Genomic DNA, 24,539 nt, shown 5'->3' with positions numbered 1-24,539 from the left:
GCAGCGCGCATGCGCAAAACACTGATCCCTCTCCGTTTAGCTTGGCATTAAAACTCAAAACATCCACTTTTCGTTTATTTAAAAAATAATAATAATGCCATTTACACAACAAAACAAGGATCATATTCTGTTTGATATTAAATGTATATTATTATTATTATTATTATTATTATTATTATTATTATTATTATTATTATTATTATTATTATTATTATTATTATTATTATTATTATCATCAAAATAATAATAATAATATAATAGAAATAATAATAAGAATGTTCCTGCACTGAAGCTTTGATACTTGATGCAACCCTTGAACTTTAAATTTTAGTACAAGTAATGGTCTTAGTGATGGCTCGACCAAAGGCCAATGAACATAACCTGAGGTACAGGAGCCACATATCCTTGCACCCCAGATCTCAATCCTGGAATTGGACATGGACGGTTCTTTAACAGAAGTCACTTCTTTGAATCCTGTTTGTCCTGGTTTGATACAGTAGATCAGTCACTTTGACCCACAGTCTTGTCTGCAGCAGAATGCTGTTATAAGTCAGCTTGCCAGAAGACAAAGGCATCATTAAAATATATTTATGGGAAAAAAAGTTTTTTTTTTTTTTTTAAATCTCAAAGTCTGAAATGATTAGAAAGTATCAGAAAATTACAAACCAGTTTGCATAAAGTATCTTTAAGAGAATAGAGATATGTTAGGAAATCAGTCGTGAGGCTGACTATCAGCAATTTCTTACTCTAATAACATTCTAATCGCTGTTGTATTCAAACACATTTTACATCATGTAGTTAATAAATTATTTTGTTTAATGTATTTATTTATTTAAAAAATACTTTGTATTAAATATATAATCACAGTTAATACTTACTTGTTCTGCATATGGACATCTCATGACCCTACTGGATGGGAAATTTACTTAAACATTTGTTAAATCAATCTTTAACAAATTGACTTCAGATATTTCTAAACATATTCATATATAAATATAGTTTAACAAAATGTCTTGAAAAAACATCTGATTGGCTCTAATGGACCAGGAGATGGACTAGATAGAGGATCTCATAGGGACAGGCAACACTTAAAAGGGACAGGCAACACTCCCTCATCTAAATGCTTTAATAATAAATGATAGAATGATAGAAGTATACTTTAATTTAATTCTTAGTGGTTTTCTTGTTGAGGAGCTCCTGTCAGTTAGAGTCTATGCTTCTGTAATATAAATAATTATAGAAATAAAATATGACCAAGCCAGTAGAAACAGAATTCATGCAGTATCAAAGCGCATCGCATCATGTAATTGTAAAAGATCTTCAAGATTTCTGTACAAAATATTTATATAGTGCAGTATTCTTCTTTGTTCATTGTATGTTCCATTTTGATAGCCTTGAAGCAGTTCATTCCCCAGAAGAGTAGAAGTTCTGCTTCACAATATCTTCCTGCCCCACTCCGAGAGTCTGTGAAGGATATATGACCCTCATATTGTCACAGGAAACAAGGTCAGCAAGAATATTGCAACATAGAACAGTTTTATATACAAAACACACCTTATTATCTATCTATCTATCTATCTATCTATCTATCTATCTATCTATCTATCTATCTATCTATCTATCTATCTATCTATCTATCGTGGTAGAAAATGAACGAATGTATATATATATATATATATATATATATATATATATATATATATATATATATATATATATATATATATATATATATATAAATACTGTATTATAATTCATACCAATCCGAGGGCCAAATCCGCAGGCTAGTGCATAAGCACATATATAACAAAGATGACTCTTTCGCCCCCTAAAACACCACTACAGCTAATTAAGAGACCTATTCTGACAGCTACAGCTTTTGTTTCCTTTATCAAATTCCACAGATGCCGCACACACAGCTATTATCTGGCAGACAACAAAGTCTCCAGTGGGTGTCTCTAGAAGTCTTATTAATTTGATTAAAAGGAAATGAAGGCTCACAGGGAAGGCAGGGGGATTACAGTACCCCATGGAAATTAGGTAAAATTTGAGTTAATGGTTTTAAATTTTCTAAGCCGGAGCTTTGTTTAAAACGTTTATCGAATGACATTAGGTGAAAGAAATAACAAACCTTCTGCTGAAGATGGAACTCTAACAGACGTTATACTGACTGTGAAGAGTTGTACTTGTTTTGAAAGCACATAAAAAAATGAAATGAAAGCACATGTATTGTAAAATATTTTAAAGCCTTCCCCAGTGAGAAGTCTCAGAGAATTGATGACATTTGAGTATTATGGAGTTTAAGTGCTGTTGTGAGGTCGGGATGATGCCACAGTGAGTAGCAATTTTTAGCACTTTTTTCCATCCAAGAACAACAACTTCAGTAGTAGAAAGGGGTTTCAGAGTTATAGTTGTACCGTACACAGATGTACAGTGGTCTTGACCAAGATGAAGTGGTTACTGATGATGACTGAAGTAAATAGTGAGGAAGCAGATGTGGAGCTCATGTTTTCTACCCCAAGAGAAACAAGTTTCAGCATGACCAGGCATGCTGAAAAGCCCACTTGGATTTTTACATCCACAGTTTTCTTTTAACACAAACAGGCATTTTTATGCAATTTTCAGTATCATGCTTTTATTTTATTTTTAAAAAAAGAGTTTCCGTACAAATGTGAGCCATGACCACAAAACATATCTTTCTTCTTATTATTTTTTTTGTATGTTAGAGTGTCCCTAGGTCTGTTATTTTGACCTTAGAGTGTCCCTAGGTACTGTATGTAATTCTGAACTTAGAGTGTCCCCGGGTATGTTATGTAACAATTACATACCCGGGGACACTCTAAGGTCAGAATACCATACCTAGGGACAATCTAGTTACAGATTGGCATCAGAATTACATACCTAGGGACACTCTAAGGTCAGAATACCATACCTAGGGACAATCTAGTTACAGTTTGACATCAGAATTACATACCTAGGGATACTCTAAGGTCAAAATAACATACCTGTGGACACTCATGGTATAGTCTAAGTTCAAAATTACATACCTAGGCACACTCTAAGGTCAGTATACAATACCTACAGACACTCTAGGTACACTCTAATGTCAGAATAACATACCTAGGGACACACTAAAGGCAAAATAACATACCTGGGGACACTCTAGGTATAGTCTAAGGTTAGAATTAAATACCTAGGGACACTCTAAGGTCAGAATACCATACCTAGGGACACTCTAAGGTAAAAATAATATACATGGGAACACCCTAGGTACACTCTAATGTCAGAATAACATACCTAGGGAGACTCTAAGGTCAAAATAAAATACATGGGGAAACTCTAGGTATAGTGTAAGGTCAGAATACAATACCTTAGAGTTACTTTGCCTTATGTTATTTTGACCTTAGAGTGTTCCTAGGTATTTTCTTCTGACCTTACACTATAGAGTGTACTCTAGGTACACTCTAATGTCAGAATAACATACCTGGGGACACTCTAATGTCAGAATAACATAACTGGGGACATTCTAGGTATAGTGTAAGGTCAGAATTACATACCTTTGGATGCTTTAAGGTCAGAATACAATACCTTAGAGTTACTTCACCTTATGTTATTTTGACCTTAGAGCATCCCTAGGTATTTTATTCTGACCTTACACTATACCTAGAATGTCCCCAGGTATGTTATTCTGACATTATAGTGTCCCCTGGTATGTTATTCTGACATTATAGTGTCCCCTGGTATGTTATTCTGACATTAGAGTGTACCTAGAGTGTCCGTAGGTATGCGATTTGACCTTAAAATGTCCCTAGGCATGTAATTCTGAACTTAGACTGTACCTAGTGTTCTCAGGTATGTTATTTTGACCATAGAGCTTCCATAGGTATGTTATTCTGACATTAGAGTGTACCTAGATTGTCTTTAGGCACATTATTTTGACCTTTTTTTTATACCTCAGAGGAAAACATCATGAACATACATTTATTGACTGCGTTTTAAAGAGTGACTGTTTTTATACAACGTTAAGACAAAACACATTGCAAGTGTCTCTTTGCTATACAGCACAGATTACAGGTTGAGTGTAAAGTGTTTGATGCTACAAATATTAACTAGATGTTCAGTTTCTGAAACATTATAATGACATGTCCAGCAGGTTTATGTCACCTTTATAATATCTGTTTTTTTCAGTACCATTAAGAACAACAGACCACGTCTCAAAAACAGCTCAGGATTGAGCCTAATCAAAACTTTAAATAAAATTATAGTCAGATTAGTCTTTTACTGACTTTTAAAAGTGTTAAATTAAGCAACTGTTCTTAACTGAACACAGCAGTAATACCATACTGTATGTGATCTTTTACATTAGTCATTATGTAGCATATTTATCAGGCCTGTTCTAGAAATACAAGCTTTAGCACCCCTTTTAAGCTAACATCTAATGTAGCACCATTTTCTTCTAGGAACAACTTCAGTGATCAAAAGGGGTTTTTAGAATCATGGGACAACAACAAATAAATCTGACCTGTGCATTAATATTGACAGTGTGGCAGCAGATCCCCACATGCGAGTGGTCACATGGGGTCACTTTTTTGTACATAGTATGTAATGAGAGGAATGCTGTCAAGATAACACACACACACACACACACACACACACACACACACACACACACACACACACACACACACACACACACACACACACACACACACATACACATACACACACACATACACACACACATACACACACATACACACATACACACACACACACATACAAAGGTGGAATGTGTAAAAAACAGGTTAAAAACAACCTTATTATACATTTTCTTTAAAAGTTCCCTTAATTCACAGCCACTAATTTGGCAACAGCGATCAGAGGGTTGACAATCGCACAGTGCAGGGTTGATACTGTCTTTCTTCAGTCTCTTTAAGAGTCAAAACTTGAAATTCAACTCGACTGTGTCCCAATCACCCTCAAGATCTCTCTCTGAATTTGAGCTTCCTGTGTGTTAATGTTGGCATCCCCCACCTGCCCATCCTCATACCTGTAAAACATGCACATGGTTATGGTAAGCTTTTGTGAGAATGAATTGTTAAAGCAGAACAGAAAAAGCTAGCATGATTAAAAACCTTACACAAAAAAGAAACGTGTGCAGACGTGGTCAGGCACTGGGCACACCCAAATATTCCCATGTTTCTGGAGGTCTTTGGATGTTATTACTATGTAAATTAAACAAGAAAACAGTTTTAACAAAAAATACAAAATGCATTTATTTTAATTCATGATATTGAAAAGGCATTATGGCTGTTGCATACCCTCACAAAGAGCGACACAGTTAAGATTCCGACTCTGAAGAAACCTTGACTGCACTGGGAGACTCTGCAGAAAACAAAAATATAAACGTGATAGAAGGCATCTAATGCTGTAAAAACACAGCAAATCCTCATCAGTCACTCATTCCCAATAAATGTATAGTTTAACCTATTAATTTATCAAAATCTGTATTTGAAATGTGTAATTACAGATAATCTTTTAATATTAGTACTTGTTACATAATCTTGGTTTACATCTACAACAGATAATGTGATCTCCGAAACAAATATGATGAAGATCCTCTAACAACAGACCTGTGATTTAAAATGATTACATTGTGCATATGCCATCAATCATAGAGATCTGTGTTTGGGCAAGTAAAGATATCTTTCTGTCCATTGAATGTTTCATTTATGTTTCCACATTGGCTGCTATGTTTGAAGCTGTGGCTACCAGTACTTTTCTTAGTCTTGGTCTTTTTGTAGATGTTTAGATGAAAGTGGTAGTATCTGTCACATGCTGAACATTTAAGGCCTATGATAAACATTTATGATATTGCCAGAACTTTGTTGATGGCTCTTTGGGCACAGTGACACTAAACTGGCCACCAGTGAGCGCGCCACTTTATGCATTCTTAACCCGGCTCTACACAAATAATTCAATAAAAAAAAGAAAAAACTGTCAAAAAAAGAAAAACTGTCAGCTTCACGTCTTAATTAATTATAGACCGATTTCCAAGTTATCAGTGATAGTCAAAATTTTAGAATCTATTGTCAGTGAACAGCTAAAGGAATTTGTATCTAGCAATAGTATTTTGTTCAGGTATCAGTCCGGTTTCAGAAAGAATCATAGTACGGTAACTGCCACTATGAAAGTTCTAAATTACATTACCTGTGCCCTAGATAGTGGAAGATCATGTGCTGCAGTGTTTATTGATTTGGCTAAAGATTTTGACACTGTCAATCATGGTATTCTTCTATCGCGTCTACATAGTATTGGTCTTTCTGAAACCGCATTAGGTTGGATTAGGAACTACTTAAAGAACAGGTGTCAAAGGGTGCAAATTAAGGGGTTTCTCTCTGACAAGCTTAGTATCGAATCTGGTGTGCCACAGGAGTCTATTTTGCGTCCCCTGCAATTTACATATATATATATATATATATATGCTGACGACACCATCATTTATTGCTTTGCACCCTCCATTAATAGCTGCATCTTAAAGTTGCAGGAAGCATTTGCAATAGTTCAGCATAACCTTATCTCTTTAGAATTAATTCAGAATGATAAGAAAACAAAATATATGATCTTCTCGAGGAAATATAAGTGCGTATCTTCTCTTCCGTCACTTTACACTCTACAGGGATAATTCTATAGAGCTAGTCTCCTCCTATAAATACCGTATCTAGGTTTTGTGTTGGAAGAGGACTTATCATTTAAGTTACACGTTAAACATTTGTTGCCTAATATAAGGTTACAACTGGGGTTTTACTTTCAAAATAGTGCTTGTTTTTCACAGTCAGCAAAGAGAAAGTTGGTGGAAGCTGCCTTCTTACCTATCTTAGATTATAGAGATGTTTTTTTACAGAAACACCACTAAGGCTCTTTTACAATCACTGGACTCTGTTTATCACTCTGCTTTAAGATTGAACTCGTAGCCATCATTATACTCATCACTCTGCACTGTATGAAATGGTAGGTTGGCCTTCGCTTCACTTAAGAAGATACAAGCATTGGCTTATATTAGTGTACAAGGCCATAGTTGGCCTGCTTCCTCTTTACATGAATAGTCTACCAACTGTCAGTAGTCAAGGGCATAATCTGCGTTCAAGTAGATATATTCTTTTAAATGTTCCCTTACTGAAGACAGAGTTTGGAAAAACTGCTTTTACTTATAGTGCATCAACTGCTTGGAATGAGATTCAAAGATCATTGAAATTGAGTGTACTTATCTCAATGAATGAGTTTAAGCTGTATCTCAATCGAACATTCCAAACTGTCTGCACTTGTTCTTAATCTTGTTTTAGTCTTGTTTTATTGTTGGAAATGTGTGTGTTGTGATTATTGTTCTATGTACTTAATTTGTTTTTATGTTGTCTATTGTGTGCTGCTACTGTACCTTGGCCAGGGCTCACTTGTAAATGAGATATATATCTCAATGTGATTTTATCCCTGGTTAAATAAAGGTATAATAATAAAACAAACGAACACACCTGTGAGATGGTTTTGACTCTGTTATAATGATGCACTAGCTCCTCTTTAGTGGGCATGTGGTGCTGTCCTTTACCCATCCCTAGAAAAAAAGAATTTTTAGTTAAACTATTCCACACTATTTAAGTCTATCCCAAGCCTTAAACTCATTGCATAAATCATAATGTCACTCTTACCTGAGTATCCGAAAGATATGCTGGAGATGGGACTGAGGTAGATGCCCTTCCCATAGGCTGCCCCATGCAGCTTGTGTTAGAGAAAGCATGGACTCGTATGAACAAACTTAGTGTGTAAAACAGTGTGCTAAGAATTCCTCAGATTATGGTTAAATATACCAACAGATAATCAGTTTGGATGCCAAGTAGAACATACTATACCTGTAGCTTTGTATAGGAGGCATTAACAAGTCCATTTCGTAGAATAGAGTGCCAGTTTTCTATATGGGAGCCACTGATACACATTTGTAGAGAAACAAGTTCATTACATTGAATTATTTTTACATTATATTCAATTTACAATCAACGCACTAATTATTGCCTCCTTTGGTTTAAGTGGGAAAAAACATTATGAAAAAATATAGTTAAAATATTGCTTAAATATAGTTTAAAAAATAGCTTAATGTCACACTGGATATATTAGAAATCTAACCTTTAATTTAAGTTAATTTATTATAAAATATAAAATAATAAAATAAAGCATGTGTGTCCCAATGACTGGGTAGAATATAAATACATCTGAAGATGTTTTAAACAGATTTTTTTCCTATAATACTTGATAAGATAGAATACAAGAAATCTGAGACCATGCCTTTTGGCCAGTTTTCCCAGATCATGTAACAGTTACCAATGAGGAAAGCCAAGGGCTATCATGTTTTTTTTAACTTGGCATGTGAAGCCAGCAGGATCTTTTTGCATTGGTACTCATGCAACTACTGGAGGCATTGTAACTCGGAAGAAATCACATCTGCACATCTGAGCTCCCAGATACCCAAGATTGGCTGAAGTTGTGCAGACTGAAAGAAAGTCTATGATATCCTTACTGAGCACACAACAATTTTGTTCTCTTGCACTACTGGCACTACTAGCTGCAGTAGCATCAGGATATGAACTCCTAAATGATAGAGTGGATAGCGGATAAAGTGAATGGTTTTCTGTTGTGCTACACAGGAGCCCATACATACAGTTCATGGAATCATGGAGTCTTTGTACAGTTTATGAGTCCATGATGTCATGTATAAAAATGGTAAAAAGTTTCCCAAAGGTTTTGGCCGGGGGGGAAAAAAAAACAGATCACAGGACCTCCACCTATTTGGTGGAGGTCCTGTGATCTGTTTTTTTTCCGACAGTGAAGTTTTTTTTTCTTAACAGTGAGAATTAGTTTCTTTATTTTATTTTATGAATAAATATTAAATAAAAGCTTTTTTTTTGTCTCTTCTGACCACAGAACCAGGCTCCATGCAAAGCGCATTGTGAGCTGCAGGCACATCTGTTTGTGGTTTGAAAAAATAATATATTTCACGTGCCAAAAGTTTGTTGGTATAAAGGCGGCTAATTGTAGATTTGTAGATTGTAGACTCCGGTGATCCCTGGAGAAATGTCTACCACACTAACCATTCTCGCAATCAACCATTCACTGTCAAATTGTTTCCATGGTGATGAATGACAAGAATGAAGGGAATTTGGCCTCTGTCACATCTGATATTATCCAGTGACACAGGAAGTCAAGGGTGACTAGAGTTCATAAACATTTAGGTAAACTTAAACAAATGTGAATGGGAAATATTCTTAAGCTAAAATGTGTTCCTCCAAATGTGTTTTTCTTAGAAGGAACCTTAGAAAAAAACTTCAATGAAAGAATATACCTCTGTCAGTTTTTAGTAAAATGTCTTTGTGGAATTGTCCAGTGTTTTTTTTTTTTTTATAGTTATATATATTATATTTTCTTCTTTTTTCAGTTAAAATTAAGTTATCCACACAGCAAGGGTGGCAATAATTCTAGAGCTGACTGCAGAATAAAGTAATAAATAAAAACCCAGATGATCCATGACAGTGAAGCTTTAGATATCATAGTTATATATGATATACATATATATAATATACCCACTGAAAGGCAAAAGTGCTGCCATATAGTTTCTTAGCTGTGCGGAATCGAGCCTCTTTGGCTGGAGGGCTACTGAGCAACAGAAACTGGTGGATGGTGTGCATGAACTTGAGTTGCTGTCAGCAGAAACAGAGAAAAAGAAATGAGATAAAATGGAATTAACTTGTGTGCATGCTTTGTTTATATAATAGTAAAGTAGGAGTACAACACTGCTAAGGAGTGTACTTACCCTACATAAAGGCAGCTTGACAATATGAGATCGATTGCTAGATATAATCCTGCAGCAGATGAGTATAGCACAAGGTGTATTATCAAATGTGGCTTTAATCATGAGAACAAGAAATATCAATGAGGGGAGTGATGATTCTATAGACTGTAGCCTGTAACCTAGAACTCTCTACCTTATAGCACATTGTATAACACTGCTGCACTGTTATCTTTATAACATTTTACCAGTTATCAATGTACAATGTACCAATTTTTAAAAATGTATACAAATGTCTGTTTCATGCACAGTTGTAAATTGCCTGGTGTTGTCTTTTGTCTGAACACCACATAAAATAATTTCCTTGTATGTGTAACAGGCCTGTCAAATTAAATTGCATCTGATTCTTACCACTGTAACAGAGGATGTGCTAGTGGATCCAATTTGTCCATCTGTTTCTTTATCTCTACATATGAGCCCTATAAATATATGACAATGAAATCATTCACCAGACCAGCAGATATCAGGCACCATCAGGTATCAACGTCAAATATAAGGTTTCTTTGAGATCAAAGATAAATTTGTCGTATTGAAAGCACAGCTCTTTCCATACTTGTGTTATTTCTCGTATCGACATGATGCTGTCCAGTGCTTTTTGCAGCCTATCATAGCTTCTTTTCTGTCAAAGGATAAGCATAATCAGCAGAAATATGATAGGATGACAAGAAAAAAATGTAAAAAGTGTAATAAAATAGCCATGATAACTGATGCCATTAAGTCATTTAAAATTCTGTACCTTAGGGTTAAAGGCCAAAGCCTTGGGATCGAAAGGGTCAACCACTGAAGGATAAGGATCAAATATAATGCTTTTACGAGATGACTCCAGGGCAGCTCTGCACATTGCTACCAGCAGGTCAACCACCTGAATGAAAATGATCACACAGACAGTTTGATCAGACTTATGGAGTTTCAGCAAAGCAAGACTCAAAAACTATATATATGTGTGTGTGTGTGTGTGTGTGTGTGTGTGTGTGTGTGTGTGTGTGTGTGTGTGTGTGTGTGTGTTATATGTATGCATTACCTCGGCTCCTGTTGCCACATCTTCTACAGCCCCTGACATAACACCCAGTGTGTAGAAGGAGAAGACACACAGCTCTCTTGTACACACTGCTGGCTGGAAAGAAATATATAGTTTGTCAAGCATACATAAATGTAACTCCATTGACCAAATATAATAAGAGACCACAAGCAGTTCAGATTCAAACAATATAAGTATTAAGTACAGCATATAGGAAAGCTCCAGATAATTGTAATTACTTGTTGATACCTTGAGCATGGAGCCATTCTGAAAGACATGCTGCTCATCGCAGACCACACAGTACTCATTCAGGGTGGGAATTCTCTGTTCTGAGTACTTCATAATCTTGAAAAATAGACAAATTTAATATGTACAGACATAAATACCGGCATCAATCCTATAAAGAAAAAGACCAATAATTTACCTGTACAAGAAAGCCGTATTCCAGAGTAGGGATACTCTTGCAGTGTAGGAGAGCTTGTGAAGAGAAGAACAGCTCAATAAGCTGCTTGGTGGTGATCTGAACTGTGGATCTGGAGCCAGGGACTGCCACATTCTATAGAGACAACCAAAATGCACAGTTTATTTCTAGGTGATCATATACCATAGACCACTCTTTAGTTTAGGTTTAATAGTCAGAGACCCCTTTAACTGTATAACTGTACATTCACTGAGCCCCACTGTACCATTTTATCTTACAAACTGTGTACAATATTCTTTTGGGTATCTATTGTTTTTTTTTTCAGAATTTTACATTTTTATCGAAATTAGATTTTTTAAATTTCAGTTGACATTGTTTATAAATATTATAGAGTGTAATAAAATCAGAAACCTCTTGGTTCTGTGTCATGGACCCCACTTTGAAGACCATGGCCAATGAGCATTCAGCTTACACGGTAAACAGCACTGCATTTCATGGTAAACAGCACTGCACTGCACGGTATACAGCACTGCAATTCCTTGTGTTTGTGCACACTTGGCGAATAAATCTGATTCTGATTCAATTTGTACACCAACAAAGCTCAGAGTATGAACTTATTACTCAAATCACACGGTCACATAAATTGTCAACATAAAACATACATAATGTAATACATTTATTGCAATTATTAATATCTGGTCATTTTTCTTCTTTCTAATAAGCAGTCAAAGAGTAGCTCACCTGTCCGTTGGGTGCGTATGTGAGTAAGTCTCCTTTTGGCATCTTCATGGTACAGGAGACTGAGCGGCTCATAAGGCGGCTTACTCTCGGCTCAGGCCCCGATGTCCTCCCCTTCTCTCCAGGACCCTGGATCAGGGGTACATTGGGACACCTGGAAAAATGGAGAGAAGCAGCCAAAGTAATTAGTATTAAAGTAAATGTTATTGTCCTGAAGGTGTTACTGGCTTTTAAATACAAGTTACATTTGTTTATCTTGTGACTTCTGTTATTGGTCAGGGTTTCCTCAAACAGTTTATATAGAATGCTAACTCATTAAGCTGAATTCAAATAATGTCAGCATACTGGCATTAGAAAAAGAGGTACAAGTGGGCAACATGAACAAGAACAACAAGTGCAAATAAGGGTAAAAATGCTTATCTGTTTGTACTTGGCTATTGGTGTAAAGATGCTGAGGCCAGCACGGAATTTCTTGATCGTTCCTCCAGCTTTGAACCAGCTATGCCTCTTCTTCTGCTGAGTTCTCAGAAATTCATTGCTGAGGTGTTTCCACTGATTTGATATGAATGTACTAAGAATTCTGGGAAAGGGATGTAAAAAATGCACTTTTAGTACAACTATATATGATATACCACAGCTATTATCAGATAATTAATACTTTTACAACAATAAGCTAAGGAATAATAATGTCATAAATATAAAAGAGAACTGGTTACCTTTTGAGCTGTATGCCAACACTGAAGCTATCTTTACAGGAAGGCTGAAACACTTCCACTGTCGGCGCTAAAAGAAATGAACTGTTCAGGTGTGCACGGAATAGACGAAAAAAAAAAATTAAATAAATAAAAATAAAATAAATTCGTACCTGGTCCATCAAGGTATTGAGACAAAGAAAATCGAAGGCGCAGAATAATAGGTTCTGTTCTGTTGACTTTCCATGCTGTGGCCACCTCTTCCTGTTGGATAATACACAGACATACAGTGTCCTTCAGAATTACTGTCACCTTTCATAAAATATGCAAAAAATACAGTAAAAAAAAAAACATCCAAGCAAAAATGGCTATTTAAAATAAATGAACAATAATTTAAATTCTCTACTTAAGATAATCATGGTAATATTTTAATCCACTTGCAATTGACCAGCAAATAATTTTTAAATACATCATATAGTTTCACACTGGTTTGCACGAGCAATGCTGACATCCAAGCTATTTTGTGCCATGTTGAGAAAACAATGAAAGCTGGCAGAAATAATCAGGGCTATGGCTGCAATGTGGTGTCTTTGATACAATACGGTAAACTCACATCTAAAAAGCTGATATTGATGTGCAAGTCGATGTCCACATCATCAATTGTTTCATACTCCCTGAAAAAAAAAGTGTAAATCTCAGATCAGGTTCGGCCTGACATTGGCCTTAAATTAGTTAACAAATATATATTAACTTATTTTAAGTACCTTACACCAACAGCACTGTCAGAGTAGATATCCTTCACAGCTACAACATCTGTGTCCAATTGCGGGTGGCAATAGAGATCAGCAGCATAATTACCCTGTAGGACACGTTAATTTGTTCTTCATAGTAGAGGAAATTGAAATTTCTCTTTATGTCCCTTATAAATAGCTACCTGACCAATGTACAGGAAATACTTCGAACAGTTTTGTCTTTTATTTTATATTAAATTACACTGTCACTTGCTGTTCATTCGAGGATTGTGCCTAGTCTGTATCCTTTAGTTATCTGCTGTAGGATTTTTTTAAACGAAGGCTCGGATAAGAATTAGCACAGACGCCATATGCTGTCTGCATCCTGGCTCAATTCCAACTTCACCTGTATTAATCCAAATTCAAGTTGAACTGACTAAACAATATTAGGTTACAATGATTCAGCTTCTTGTATATTTTGAAATAGATACCTGTGCTCCATAAATTATGTTTTCACAGTCAATTTCCCCATCTGATTCCTCATCACTCCAGCACTGCTCACGGACACTCTGAGAGGCAGACGGGTTAAACAGGGTCAGCTGTGTCCTCCTCTGTCTCCTGATATCTCAGTGATTTACTTGTCCTCACCATCTTCACTCCCTTATCCCCATCCCTTCTTGAGCAGACGCTTGCATCAACCAGCTTAAACAATCTACTCAACTAGGTCAGTGTCACAATAAGACATCTTAACATATTCCACACATTATCTAAATTTGTCATGCTGAATTTATTTTCCACTATCAGTTTCCACTTTTTAACAGTCTAACGACCAAAATATGAAATAAATATCATTACGAATGCTGTAGTTTATTTGAAAGGTTTGACAAGAGGTTCTTTACCATGCTGATCACAGAGTTAGCTCCAGTGTCTTTTTGTTGCCTTTCCTTTCCATTCCAGTGATAAAGACTTTGCCAAGCACTTTATGTTCAGATCTGGTTTAGACTCTATGACGAGGTCACGCATTACAGCCAGGTTGAAGATGATGCTTATTCAGGAAGAATGTCTGAGTAATCCTGAACCATCCCAAAACAACCTGCAAAAACAGCAAGGGAGAAAAGGCTGTGAATGCCGGACCAGATTATAGAAACCAAATGTCAACAAATAAATGAATAAATCCAAGTAGTTACATGGATAGAATACACAAAGGGAATAAAAAGAAAAGAACAGTAGCTCATTTAAAAAAGATGCACAATAAGTTAGAATATCATATCCTACTGTAAATTTCTTTGTTTGACTGTTTGATGAAAGAGATACATTTATGCTTGGATTCACAATTGTGCAATAAATGAAATAAAATATCAGGTTTGCCACAAAGGAAAGAAAAAAAAAATTCCAAATATATAAAATCATCTGTGTTGATTTTCAGCATCTCTTTGGCTTTGCCTTGTTGATTGATTCCTAAATCCAAGTGCAGAACAAATCAAACGCCCAAAATCTCAAACAGATCCACAGTGACAATGAACTAGATAAAACAAATCAGGACCAATTTATTTCACCACCATGAAGGTGAATTTGATCTCTTACCTTTTAAAGAACAAGGCAGTGAAGATTCTCCGTATTTTATGTTGCGTTAATTTAAAAAAAACTTAAAAAAATAAAAACTAAAAATAAAGACCACGATTGAAATAGCAACAATTGGAAAATTATTTAAAAAGGTTTCATTGTGTGCTTGTCTGTGTATCCGTGTCAGTGGCCCGGCCCTGTCTGGCGTTTGTCGCTGTTTATTTCTCCCCTTGTGCTGGCCGCTTTCTCCCTGACAACGCTTGCTGTACGGACGCAGGCGCAGTGAATCTCTGCCTGGTCACGAGACCACCGATAGGGCGCGCGCTCACAGTAGCGTGGATTTGAACCGAATACAGTCTATAAACATGCAGAACGCGTTCGGTTCTCACCTGTTCTATTCTTCTGCTGATAAAACCTAATAGTAACGTTCAAAATGTCACTGGATTCTGCATGTAAATATCATGCAGAAAATGTTGCATTGTTGAACATGTTGACAAGAGGATGCTGACAAGAGGACATTTTTAAAATACAATATTTCTGTACAGCGTTTTGTACAATTCACTTCCTAACTTTTTGGTTTTATTTCACACTTATCCCAGTTTGTGCATTTTGAACAATCGGACTTTTAACACCTTTAGCTCGACTTCTTGGAGCTCTATTTCCAAAAGATAGTGTTTTACTGGCTATAACTGAAATGTACAGGATGCATTTGGTATTTTATAACAAAATTTAGCATTTTATAACAAAACCTAACACACGGTATCAGTGTTACCAGTGAACTGATTCATTTGATTAATTCACTAACTGATTCATATGCTTGACACCACTAAGTGATTCATTTGATTGAGTCACTAACTGATTCGTTTGATTGATTCACTAACTGATGCATTTGATTGATCCACTGATTAATTAAATTGATTCACTAACCGATTCATTTGATTGACTCTATAACTGATTCAATTCAGTCCCTGAATTGTCAGCTCTCAGACATCTCGCGCTTTATTGCCTCCATGTAAAACACCTTAAACGTTGCATTTCAGCACAAATGACTTTATTCTAAATTCTGTAAAATAAACATTTTTATCGGTGACAATTTTTTTAAATGGATATTTACACCGAAAACTAATGTTTGTAGCAGAAAAAGGAAACAGACATAAAGTGTAGTTTATCCACACTCTCGCATGGATACAGTGTCACGTCCCTTCAGGAAGTAGTACCGGCTAATAACGGTGTTAAATGAGGCGCGCGCGCTGTGGAACGGAGCTCAGCTGTCTGTGACTGGCCAGCGGCTGCTGTGGGTCTGAGAGCGTTTATCACTCATACAGGTATGTTTTTATTTCTAACAGAGAACCAGCTTTACCAACTTTACCAACTTTACCAACTTTAAGTAGATAACCAACATTTATGAAAAGTCAAAACCTTGATAAGAGATATTTTAAATACTACAGGCTTTTATCTAATGTTGTAGTCGTGCATATTATTTTAATATTTTATTAATTTTGTTTTCCAAAGTTTCTGCTGAACTAATATGTAAAACCTACAGTTAATTTGTGAACGCTTATAATTCTGCATGATAACTATGCAGATTAAGTCATTATTATTATTATTATTATTATTATTATTATTATTATTATTATTATTATTATTATTATTATTATGAATTATTATGAATTATTATTGTTATTAATGTTATTATATTTATTATCATTATTATTACTATTATTACTACTAGTACTAGTAGTAATAATATGTCCCTGCTAAATATTGTGACACCTTAAATGCATTAAATACTATGACATTTTTATTTACGCACCGCAGACCAGACTAATCTTAACTATTGACTGAAGAATCTAACATTGAGTGCTTTTTGTGAGTGTATGTGCAGTCATGCATTTCTTTGCACATATAGCTAATATATCATTTGGAACAGCTTCTAGTTACTTAACCTTTGGTGACAGTGACAGTGTACTGCGTTTGGGGGCCCAATGTTTGAAGAGCCACAGAAGCAATATGATCACGCTGTTTTAAGATATTTTTAGCACACCAGATGCTGTGGGGTTTTTCTACAACACTCGCTTGTTAGCTTTTTTTTTTTTTTTTTTTTTTTTACAGCAAAGCTTATAGAATTGCATGGTTTATATGACATACTGTACTGTATATTCTCTTATATTGTATTAAAGACTTTATTTATTATTTCTTTTAAAAACCTTTTATATATAGTATACTATTAAATAAAATAAAATATTTTTACCCTGTGCTGTCTAGCTGGTATTGACTTTAATCTGTATGGTTTGTAAACTATGTCTATAGATATTAAATATTTGAACATATTTCCAACTTCCTTTAATACAATCAACATGGTCTAAGCAGTTTAGCACAATTAGCTTGGGCAAGTTCAGGTGGCATTTCTATATTCATGTGAATAAAAGTCTAATTTTTACAGTCAGTTTATAATCAACTTTTGAGTCAAAATGGAGAAATTATGATGTCAATACTTTTTTTTTCAGATCAAAAGAGTCCTACTTTTCACATGCATAATTGGGCAAAGTCATCTTTTAATGCTTTCTCATATTTCAGGACGTTCCAGCAGACACTGCTCCGTTAATGTCTAAGGATAAGAATATGAGCTCTTCCGTCATTCACTCTCAGCAGCTCCATGCTGCAATGGCAGAAACCTTCCTGGAGCACATGTGCCTGCTAGACATTGACTCTGAGCCCACAGTGTCTCGCAACACTGGAATCATCTGCACAATTGGTCAGCAAAACACTGACACTTCTTCATTTCCATGTTTAGTTAACTCAAAGTATTATTAGCTTTTAGAATTCACTTTAATTCGGTTTTATAAGTGTAGTGATTTTAACAGTAGACATTATTAGAAATACAGAAATATATAAAATTTTTCATGAATGAATTCAGGAATTAATTTCTCACACCAAGTTATGCATTCTCCACTACAAACAGTGGCATTGAATTAATAGAATTTTTGTTAATTAAATTGTATATGAGTTGAAGTTTAATTTCTAAATTTATTTAGGGCCAGCTTCTCGCTCTGTGGAGAAGCTGAGGGAGATGATCAAGGCTGGCATGAACATTGCACGCTTGAACTTTTCTCATGGAACTCATGAGGTTGGTGAATTATTACAGTTCCTCAGTACCATGTTAAAAAAATCTGTGTATAATATCCTCACAGTAAAAGCTCATCAGAGAGGAGTTAGATTAAGGATTGGCCTTTCCATTAAACGCTATAAACCATCGCATCAAGTGTGTCATTACACCTTCATATGATAGCTTTGATATTTCAGCTATAGGTCAGTACCAGTTAAAGGTCAGCTAGACTGTTTATTAGTTGAGGGTCACACTCACTAATAGTGAAACCAAGTCATTCCCTGTCTTGTCCAGGTCATGAATTTAAAACTTTTTTATACAAAAATTAAACTAACATTTTTCCAATGTTAACATATTCCTACTTTGTTGCTTGAAACCTGAGTAAGGTAAATCCTAATCATAAGGCTGTTCTTAAATATGACTGCAGATTCATATTTAAGATTTTTCGTGTAGAATATCCACCGACAATTTCCACAGTGGAAGAAGCTCTTTTTGAATTGTAGAAACAAAAGTGAATGAGTGATTTATCAGATATTTTAAATGCAGTTATTGAGGCTTTAAAAAAAGGACTTTGTAGCTCTTCTGGTGCACAAATAGTTATGTAATTCTTTGTAGTGTGGCAGTCAGACGGTCAACTAATTATATCACAGGAAATATGATCTGTGCAGACATACAATATATATAGCATGCCTCCAAGATTTCCTTCTCAGATTCAGTTACAGTTCACTATACTCATGGCATCTTTCAAATGCCCTAGACTACAAACATTTAATTATAAATGGACAAGTAAAATAAGCAGGGAATAACTGGCAAATATAGTATGTGCAAGCATTCTCTCATACGTACAGTATATACGGTAGATAACTACAGTTGTGTTAATAATAAACTTGTCATAGTCCTGCCCAGAGCATAGTGAACTACATTTACCCTAGCATGTCGTAGTCACTCACACCTGTTCTGTCTCCTCCTACGTTTTAATCTATGTGTTTTCCATTGTCAGTTTGTTGTGGTTGTCATGTTCATGTGTTGCTTTCAGTTCCATGCCTTTTTTGTCTTGTGTTTCTGATTTAAGTTTCTGATTTTTCTTTTCACTATTTTGTTGCTTGTTTGATCCATTTAATTTTACCATCTACCTTGAGATAACTACCAAAAGGTACTACTGCTACTACTATAATAATAACAATAATGACATTTAAACCTAATACATTAATTATTAAATTGTGTTAGAAATAAATATGTAACTTTAATATTAAGTAAAGTAGGGCTACTGACAGATCATGAATTACTGAGTATTTCTAAGCTTATAATTAAAATGCTTAACAAGTATAAACACATAAGTAGTTATTTATTAATTGTTAACTGCTCTGAATTTAAACATTAAAAAATGTTTTTAAAAGATACTTCATATGCTCATATGTGTCTATTGATTATTACATCATAAATATTTTCTGAATTAAACTTATTCTCAAATTTTTCCTTGTAATATTATGTCACACTGATAACAAAACATTAATAGCATAAATAACACACAACAGTGTTATTCTTGTAGATTTGTTATTGGGGAATTGATGTTGAGAGTTAATGTTTAAGTATTTTTTTAGTTTTGCACTTTAGTGAGATGGACATACTTCTGTATTCTTTAGTACCATGCTGATACCATCAAAAATGTACGTGAAGCCACTGAGAGCTTTGTACCTGGAAGTCTTGAGTACAGACCAGTGGCCGTTGCACTGGACACCAAGGGCCCTGAAATCAGGACTGGACTCATCAAGGGCGTGAGTGTTACTTTTAGATCCTCAGCAAACTTATTTTTGTTTCCTGTCGAACAATTTGTTTAGAATTTTCATTACCTAAATCAGTTCTGGTCTTACTACGCTTTATGGGAGGAGAAGGTCCTAATGTTACACACCCTACAGACTGAGACTTCTTATACAATTTGTCAGATTTCTAAATTATTTACATTGTGTATCCCTTCTCCAGAGTGGCACTGAGGAGGTGAAGCTAAACAAGGGTGAGAAAATTAAGCTGACCCTAGATGACAAATTCAAGGATAACTGTGATGAGAAAACTCTCTGGCTTGATTACAAGAATATCACTAAGGTGGTTGAACAGGGCAGCAAGGTCTACGTTGATGATGGCCTCATTTCCCTGAAAGTCCTGGAAATTGGTCAGTTTCAGCAGCTATTTAGTTTTAATCCAAAATCATTACCAAACCAAGGTTGCTAAAAAAATTTCTATGCCTTTTGATCCAGGTGGTGACTACTTGATATGTGAGATTGAGAATGGCGGTATGCTGGGCAGCAAGAAAGGTGTGAACCTGCCTGGTGCTAAAATAGACCTACCCGCTGTGTCTGAGAAGGACATCCAAGACCTGCAGTTTGGTGTGGAGCAAGCAGTGGACATGGTGTTTGCATCCTTCATCCGCAAGGCTGCTGACGTTCACGCAGTCAGGAAAGTGTTGGGTGAGAAGGGCAAGAACATCAAGGTCATCAGCAAGCTGGAGAACCATGAGGGGGTGCGCAAGTGAGTGTGTAGGAGAATCTAATGTCATTGATCCAGTTCAGAGTTTTCTTAGCCTGGCATTTATCATTCTATCTTTTTCTTTTTTAATAACATTTGTTATTTCTTTTGTGTCCTTTGGTGAGATCCTTAATGGATTTTTATTCCTCTACTGACTAGTTTTAACAATATTATTTTGTTTCTTAGTTTTCCATAGTCTTGTTGAAGTGTTTATTGTGTTTATTTCTTTCTCTTTTTTCTTGTCTTTGCACAGTTTTGATGAGATCCTGGAGGCCAGTGATGGTATCATGGTTGCCCGTGGAGACATGGGCATCGAGATTCCCACAGAGAAGGTCTTCCTGGCTCAGAAAATGATGATTGGACGCAGCAACAGGATTGGCAAACCTATCATTTGTGCTACACAGGTGAAGAAACAAATACATGACTTTATCAATAGATATTGATTTCTTCATAACAAATATATAAAGAAGGATAAAGCAATTGAACTTTGGCTTCTTTCTGATTGGCTACATTATCCCTCTGAATGGCAGATGCTGGAAAGCATGATCAAGAAGCCCCGTCCAACCCGTGCTGAGAGTAGTGATGTAGCCAATGCTGTGCTGGATGGTGCTGACTGCATCATGCTGAGTGGAGAGACAGCTAAGGGCGAGTACCCTGTTGAGTCTGTGTTGATTCAGCACCTGGTGAGTGTGATGTTGTTGCCCTGGCCTGGCATTTGATTGCATTTTGAGAAATATGCTAAATAAACTTACTGCTAGTCTAAAAAAAAAGTCTAACTGGTGTGTGCATACAGCTTGTTGCTGTGAAGAAACATGCATATTATATTCCTTTTACTTACTGTTCCTTACTAAAAACATTGCAAAAACATCATACCTTCATTTCAGTCTTGGAGTGATTAGCTTCACAGATGATGGGTTATTTCTGATCTATTAAAACTATTGCTAATACACAGTGGTTAGTAAAGAGTTGTAGTTACAGCCATCTATTCATTGTGTGTCTGATTTGACTCTCTTACTAGTACATGTCTTGTCTTCTTAATAGTGTGTTTAGCTGCCTTCTGTGGAACTTGCACAAAGCTTGTCTGTTGTGTTGCGATGGTACCACTGATGTTGCATGCCTTTGAGGAACTGTCCAACAACTGCACTCACAGCCTGGCACGCTGTTAAAGGTTTTTGATTATTTAATACCACTTTACTATGTTTGAACTTGAGAAGAACCCTGATAGTAAATTTGTATGTTTTGCATTGTAAACTTGTTGCAGGTTTCCAACGTTTAAGTTTAAATTCAACAAGACATCATATCTATTTTTACATTACGATGAAAGCAATTTTCATGCTGTGTATAAGTACATACAAGACCTCAGTGGCTACATTATTCTGATTATTCTCTTTTCCTTACTTGCTTGTGTATTTGGGTTCAGATTGCCCGAGAGGCTGAGGCAGCCATGTTCCACAGGCAGTTGTTTGAAGAGTTGCGTCGCACCACACACCTGACTCGTGACCCCTGTGAATCTGTGGCCATAGGAGCTGTGGAAGCTTCCTTTAAGTGCTGTGCCAGTGCCATTATCGTTCTCACTAAATCTGGAAGGTACAACCAGTGAGACAGTACTTCCATGCATGTTTAGGTTTATACCATAAACATTTTTTATAGCACTTTTATAATGTATATTACTCTCAAACTGTGTACTCATCCCCTGTGTCATGCCAGTGTCAAATGTGCTCCCTCATGCTTATCCTGACCTTTGCTGGCCTGAACCCTGACATTTTGCAGGCTAATTTAAACTTCTCACTCAGCTGTTGTGGTGCAATCAGTACAGTCTCTTAAATACAAAAGGTCTACTCGATAATGGAGCATTCAGAATACAAACATATACATACAAACTATCAAAATGCTTATCTGTGAAGCAATAAAATCGAACCAATTTACATAATAAACCCAAATATGTAGTATTTTACTACTTTTTATAGTTTTATTGCTTGTATTGCTTTTTTTAAGATAATGCTGACTATGAAGATATTGTTTTTTTTTAGTCAGATAGTCTTTTTAGTTATGTAGGTGTCATACCTCATTGCTAGAACAGTTTCTCTCTCTCTCTCTCTCTCTCTCTCTCTCTCTCTCTCTCTCTCTCTCTCACACACACACACACACACACACACTCTCTTTCTCTCTCTCTCTGTGTCACTCTCTTTCCCTCTCTTAAATCTCTTTAGGTCTGCTCATCTGCTGTCTAGATACAGGCCTCGTGCCCTCATCATGGCTGTGACCCGGAATGAGCAGACAGCACGTCAGTGCCATCTGTATCGTGGCATCTACCCCATCCTCTACAACAAGCCTGCCAATGATATGTGGGCTGAGGATGTGGACTTGCGTGTCAGCTTTGCCCTGGAGATGGGTAAGGACAAAGTACCACTTTAGATATCTCTTTTAAAGAGTTATGTTGTAGGATTGAGGGGATTCATCCTTAAGAGTGAAAGTAGCTAAGAAGTAATGTTTTTGAGCTCTGGATAATAAAGCACTGGTGTTTCTTTAATTAATGAACTAATTTAATTGTTTGATTTAGTTTTTAATTTAACTAAATGTGTTATACTGCCCATGAAAGCTCAGCCTGTAGATTGTGGAAGTGGTTAATGGATAACATGAATGTTCACTTTCAGGTAAAGCCCAGAAGTTCTACAAATCTGGTGATGTGGTGATTGTTGTCACTGGTTGGCGTCCTGGCTCTGGCTACACCAACACCATGCGTGTTGTTCTGGTGCCCTGAACACCATAAATAAGAATTTTGCCATTCCCTTTAATCCCTGACTCCCAGAAGTTCTTTATTTGTAGATTTTATCAAATTAATCTCCCAATCCTATAAGTGAATTCCCCGCACCACCTAGTGTTATTTCCAGAGGGTTCGATAATGCTTCATTTGCGTACACTTATAAAAGATACTTCCAAAAAGAAATCTCAAAATTGACCAACTGAATAGAGTTTTGCACTCATCAGCACTAGAGTGCTTATCCTTGGAGTTTGTACAACAATTTGTTGTTATGCTACGTTGTGACTGTTGTATAGGTTGTGTAATGCTCTAATATGTGAAGCAGTTGCCTGTATATGCTCAACAAGTAAATTGTGCTACACCTCTCTTTCAAATCATACTCATAACTATTATGTTTGCACACTGACTACTGGACTATTAAACATATGATCACCTGGTCTGTGTTAATTTCGTTATTGGCTGACAGAATTTTAAGTCTGCTGATAGTTAGGGGTAACTCATTTATTATGGGTGGGTGGGTAGGTGGGGGATGGGGGGTTGATTTCACACAACCCAGCAGCACACTCTAGTGGAAATGTTTTAAGAAACAGTGATGACATTGATAGCTGGACAATGTCATTCCAGCTGTTTTGCATAACATTTTTTGTAAATAATTTTGTTTTTGTCAGTAAAATACATTTGCAAATGCATTTTTTTTGCAATATCAGTGAACATAATGCATTGTTTTAGTAGTTATTAGGTTAAAAGACTAGATTACCGTCGATTCCAGCTTTTACAGCTCAGATAGTTTCCATGCATAGATTTATTAGGTGTGTGTGTGTGTGTGTGTGTGTGTGTGTGTGTGTGTGTACCAGAGGGAGAGGGGAGATGTCGATATGGGTTGATGTCGAACACTAGATGGCATTGTATAATTAAACATTAATACAATGCAGGACTCAAAAATGTATTCAGATATTTTTTTTAAATATCCAGATTTCTGATTATTGATAATTAAATTGCAGCCAGAAGGAAAATATCAGTAGTGCTTTTTTTTTTCCCATTTACGTGCACGCATTTACCAGTTCAGGTGCAGAATGAGTCAGCACTCAGATATCCCA

General features: G+C 35.9%; 2 protein-coding genes across 2 annotated transcripts; one reads left to right on the top strand and one right to left on the bottom strand.

Moving 5' to 3' along the window:
- Nucleotides 1–3,729: 3,729 nt before the first annotated feature.
- On the bottom strand, nucleotides 3,730–15,426 carry parp6b (poly (ADP-ribose) polymerase family, member 6b). The gene is made up of 23 exons (XM_047820084.1): nucleotides 15,077–15,426; nucleotides 14,392–14,585; nucleotides 13,984–14,061; nucleotides 13,526–13,620; nucleotides 13,375–13,435; nucleotides 12,935–13,025; nucleotides 12,786–12,852; nucleotides 12,500–12,649; nucleotides 12,073–12,223; nucleotides 11,335–11,466; nucleotides 11,160–11,255; nucleotides 10,914–11,006; nucleotides 10,629–10,754; nucleotides 10,446–10,511; nucleotides 10,244–10,311; nucleotides 9,857–9,905; nucleotides 9,631–9,743; nucleotides 7,905–7,977; nucleotides 7,704–7,773; nucleotides 7,530–7,609; nucleotides 5,322–5,385; nucleotides 5,141–5,225; nucleotides 3,730–5,050 (listed from the first exon to the last, which is right to left on the bottom strand). Exons 2-23 carry the CDS (start codon nucleotides 14,392–14,394, stop codon nucleotides 4,954–4,956), a joined length of 1,908 nt encoding a protein of 635 aa, XP_047676040.1. The 5' UTR covers nucleotides 14,395–14,585; nucleotides 15,077–15,426; the 3' UTR covers nucleotides 3,730–4,953.
- A 798-nt stretch (nucleotides 15,427–16,224) lies between these two features.
- Nucleotides 16,225–23,879, top strand: pkmb (pyruvate kinase M1/2b). The gene is made up of 11 exons (XM_027173317.2): nucleotides 16,225–16,380; nucleotides 17,633–17,810; nucleotides 18,091–18,182; nucleotides 19,805–19,936; nucleotides 20,142–20,328; nucleotides 20,414–20,684; nucleotides 20,935–21,085; nucleotides 21,212–21,364; nucleotides 22,102–22,268; nucleotides 22,892–23,073; nucleotides 23,336–23,879. The coding sequence occupies exons 2-11, from the start codon at nucleotides 17,660–17,662 to the stop codon at nucleotides 23,440–23,442; spliced, it is 1,593 nt and encodes a 530-aa protein (XP_027029118.1). The 5' UTR covers nucleotides 16,225–16,380; nucleotides 17,633–17,659; the 3' UTR covers nucleotides 23,443–23,879.
- The last annotated feature ends 660 nt before the right edge of the window (nucleotides 23,880–24,539 follow it).

Source organism: Tachysurus fulvidraco, chromosome 10 (genome assembly GCF_022655615.1).
Source record: "Tachysurus fulvidraco isolate hzauxx_2018 chromosome 10, HZAU_PFXX_2.0, whole genome shotgun sequence".
Taxonomy (NCBI): domain Eukaryota; kingdom Metazoa; phylum Chordata; class Actinopteri; order Siluriformes; family Bagridae; genus Tachysurus; species Tachysurus fulvidraco.
This window is presented reverse-complemented; position numbering and strand designations above follow the sequence as displayed.

Bases quoted from the DNA above. Each gene is read 5' to 3' on its own strand.
- parp6b (XM_047820084.1), bottom strand. The intron at 13,436-13,525 runs GTACTTAAAATA...TTTTTTTTTCAG, and splicing joins GACAGTGCTGTTGGTGTAAG to GGAGTATGAAACAATTGATG. The intron at 9,744-9,856 runs GTAAGTACACTC...TTCTGCTGACAG, and splicing joins TCAAGCTGCCTTTATGTAGG to CAACTCAAGTTCATGCACAC.
- pkmb (XM_027173317.2), top strand. From the start codon at position 17,660: ATGTCTAAGGATAAGAATATGAGCTCTTCCGTCATTCACTCTCAGCAG. The intron at 18,183-19,804 runs GTTGGTGAATTA...TGTATTCTTTAG, and splicing joins TTTCTCATGGAACTCATGAG to TACCATGCTGATACCATCAA. The intron at 20,685-20,934 runs GTGAGTGTGTAG...GTCTTTGCACAG, and splicing joins AACCATGAGGGGGTGCGCAA to TTTTGATGAGATCCTGGAGG.